Genomic DNA, 2,723 nt, shown 5'->3' with positions numbered 1-2,723 from the left:
AAAAAAAAAAACTACTTTGGGGTTTTAAATTACTACAGCAACCTTATGCATGTGAGAAGAGGAAAGTATCATGGCAACAATTAGATGTCATGAAAGAGCAGTCTGGGCTAAGAAGATAATGTCTTGCCCTAACAAGAGAACCGGGCTACATGAAACAAGTCATAAAATAGAATGACCAAACAAAAATTAGACAAACTGTTAGATGCTGAATAAATATCTGAATTAGAACCTTGTTGTTGTTGTTATGTGCCATCGAGTTGGACTTAACTCATAGCAAACCCTCCTTGGGTTTCCGAGTCGGTATCACTACAGAAGTAGCTTGCCCAACCTTCCTCCCCAGGAGTGGCTGGTGGCTTTGAACCGCCAGCCTTCTGGTTAGCAGTCAAGTGCCTTAGGCACTATACTACCAGAACGCCTTAGGAGAAGCCAGCAGGCTCTTAATTTTATACCTCCAAAATATATTTAAATAACACCATTTGATAATTTATGAAATGTATCTTTAGAATGACTACTATTTAAGAATAATCAGATTTTCCACAACACACAAACGTGCACAATACTAACTAAAACAGAATTTGTGTAGGAAAAATTCTCTGCTAAAAGTGCAACATCACTTCTAAAGACCTGAAAGTTCCCGACCAGTTGTATAGGATTTTTTAAGTTGACATCAGAGGCAATGAAACCGAGTCTATTCTACATTTCTACTAAATCATCAGTAATAACCAGGACCATTTCATTAAAATAATTCTCCATGAAACAATCAGACTAATAATCAGAATATTTTTCCTCTTCTAGAATTTTTAACAAGAGATCTTAAAACCAGGTGTAAAAAGAGATGTAAACTCACCAAGCCAGAAGTAACACTTCTGTGACCACAAATTAAGGTTACTATTTCCCTTTTACAAATTAAGTTACTATTGCTCATATCCAGGGGAGCTTAAGAAACAACTGACTTCAACGAACAGTTGGAAACAAATTACACGTGTTAAGCAGTTACCTCATTAAGAAAACTGGAGTAGTTTTAAAGAAGTATTTATTTAGATGTTGTATTAATTCAAGCATAGATAACCAACACTGTAGCAGCCTTCCTTTGCTGGCTTCTGCTCCAAGCTCTTCCGAAACTGGGGTTGATAAATAAGGTCGACTCCAAGAAGGAAAGCAGCTCTTGTGGGAAATGGTATCCTCATACAGCCCAGAGAACGGGTGACGCAATAAGAACCAGGAAAATATCCCGTCCTTTACCTTGATAGGCGCAGAGAGGTAGGAAGATGTCTTCCACGTGCACTATTGTTTTCCAGATATGTTTATTTCTTTTTGACTTATGCTTTGAAATAGGTACCCTCAATCTCAGTCTAATGGGGGGATGGCAGCGCCACTGGTGGTATCTGGGAGCAACACAAGTTTAAAAAATAAAAACACAACCTTTTTCTTTTTTCTTTTTTTTTTGTTGCAGCGTACTCGGTGCCCTCACCTCTCCCCTGCACACCTCTGCCATCACCCCACGCAGCTCTCTGCCGCCGCCGCCGCCTTGGGTCCCCATGACAACCCAATCCAAGGAAGGGCCCCAGTCACTTGCCGTGCAAGTAAAGAGTCTACCTGTCCTGGGCTCCCACTCTTCCCCACTCCCGAGAGCAGGCGAGGCTCGCCAGGACCCCTCCCCAGGGGGGCACGACCCTCCCCAGCCGGAAACACCAGAAAGGGGCAGCCGGAGAAGGAGCTGAAAAGGTTTTACCCCGACCCCCAAACCAGTGACGCGGGGACCAGGGCGTGACCCACAAATGGGAGGGGGAGGCCGAGTCCCTCCTTGGACTGCTAAGAAGAACCAAAGGGCGGGCGCAGCGGCCGCGAAGGAACTTGTCTGTTTTCACAAACAACAACGCATCAAGACAACTGGACATGCGAGGGAACAAGACTCACCTTGAAGGGGTTGTTAAGATCCGGGTCCGCAAACGGGTTACTGTCGAAATCCGACATCTCCCCTGCGCTCGGCGTCTCCCACCCGACCCAGGCGCAGATACAGAGACGAGGCGAGGCCGCCGCCCCCCTGCGCACTCACGTCGCCGTCGCCGCCGCTGCCGCCGAGCAGATCCGGGTGCAGCTTGTGGGGCCACCCAGCCAGCCAGCCGCGCCACTGAGCATGCCCGATGCGACGGGCTCCGAGCTGGCTCCGGCGTTCCCGTTCGCCGTCCCGTTTTTCCCGGCTGGAATCCAGCACTCCGGAATTTGACTATGACCGAGAAGGGATCGGGGTGGGGGTGGGGGGGAGCCAGAAGAAGAGAGCAGGGCTGTAAGGTTTCACACCCCTAGTACCGGATGGAGGTTCGGCGTCTGGAAGAGGTGATGCGTTTATCTGGATTCGATTGTATTGGCATTGACTTAAAATTGACCCATTGTGACCAAGTGTGATTTAGGAAGTAGGTGGTACTTTACGGGAAAGACGCACAATGACCCCACTTCTCCCAGGTGGGAAGGCAGCCCAGGAGGTACGCTGTATACTTGGCAAGGGAATAGCTGTTTAACCAAGCTTTGGTCTTCGGCTTCGGTGCCGGAACTGGAGATACCGCCGCACCTGTCTCCAATGATAAAGTCCCGGGAGGCTCTGACCTGGCTAATGAATTTTGCACACCTGACCCCACCTGGGAATCCCAGCCTCCCATCTTCCGGTCCCTGAGACTCTTAAGTTGCTTCTAGATTACCGAGATGAGCTTCGGCTCTGCAGAACC

At 48.1% G+C, this 2,723-nt stretch overlaps 1 protein-coding gene across 1 annotated transcript in view; it reads right to left on the bottom strand.

The window, feature by feature from the left end:
• SCAMP1 (secretory carrier membrane protein 1) overlaps nt 1–1,974 on the bottom strand; it is a 177,435-nt gene extending 175,461 nt beyond the window's left edge. The window contains exon 1 of the mRNA XM_007943449.2: nt 1,918–1,974. Coding sequence (XP_007941640.1) covers nt 1,918–1,974 — 57 coding nt within the window. The remainder of the gene's footprint in view (nt 1–1,917) is intronic.
• Between the last annotated feature and the right edge of the window lie 749 nt (nt 1,975–2,723).

The sequence above is a fragment of the Orycteropus afer genome, unplaced genomic scaffold, assembly GCF_000298275.1.
Source record: "Orycteropus afer afer isolate SDZICR_OR568_19922 unplaced genomic scaffold, OryAfe1.0 scaffold00107, whole genome shotgun sequence".
Classification (NCBI taxonomy): domain Eukaryota; kingdom Metazoa; phylum Chordata; class Mammalia; order Tubulidentata; family Orycteropodidae; genus Orycteropus; species Orycteropus afer.
The sequence above is the reverse complement of the archived record's forward strand: the minus strand, read 5'-3'. Positions and strand labels throughout refer to the sequence as shown.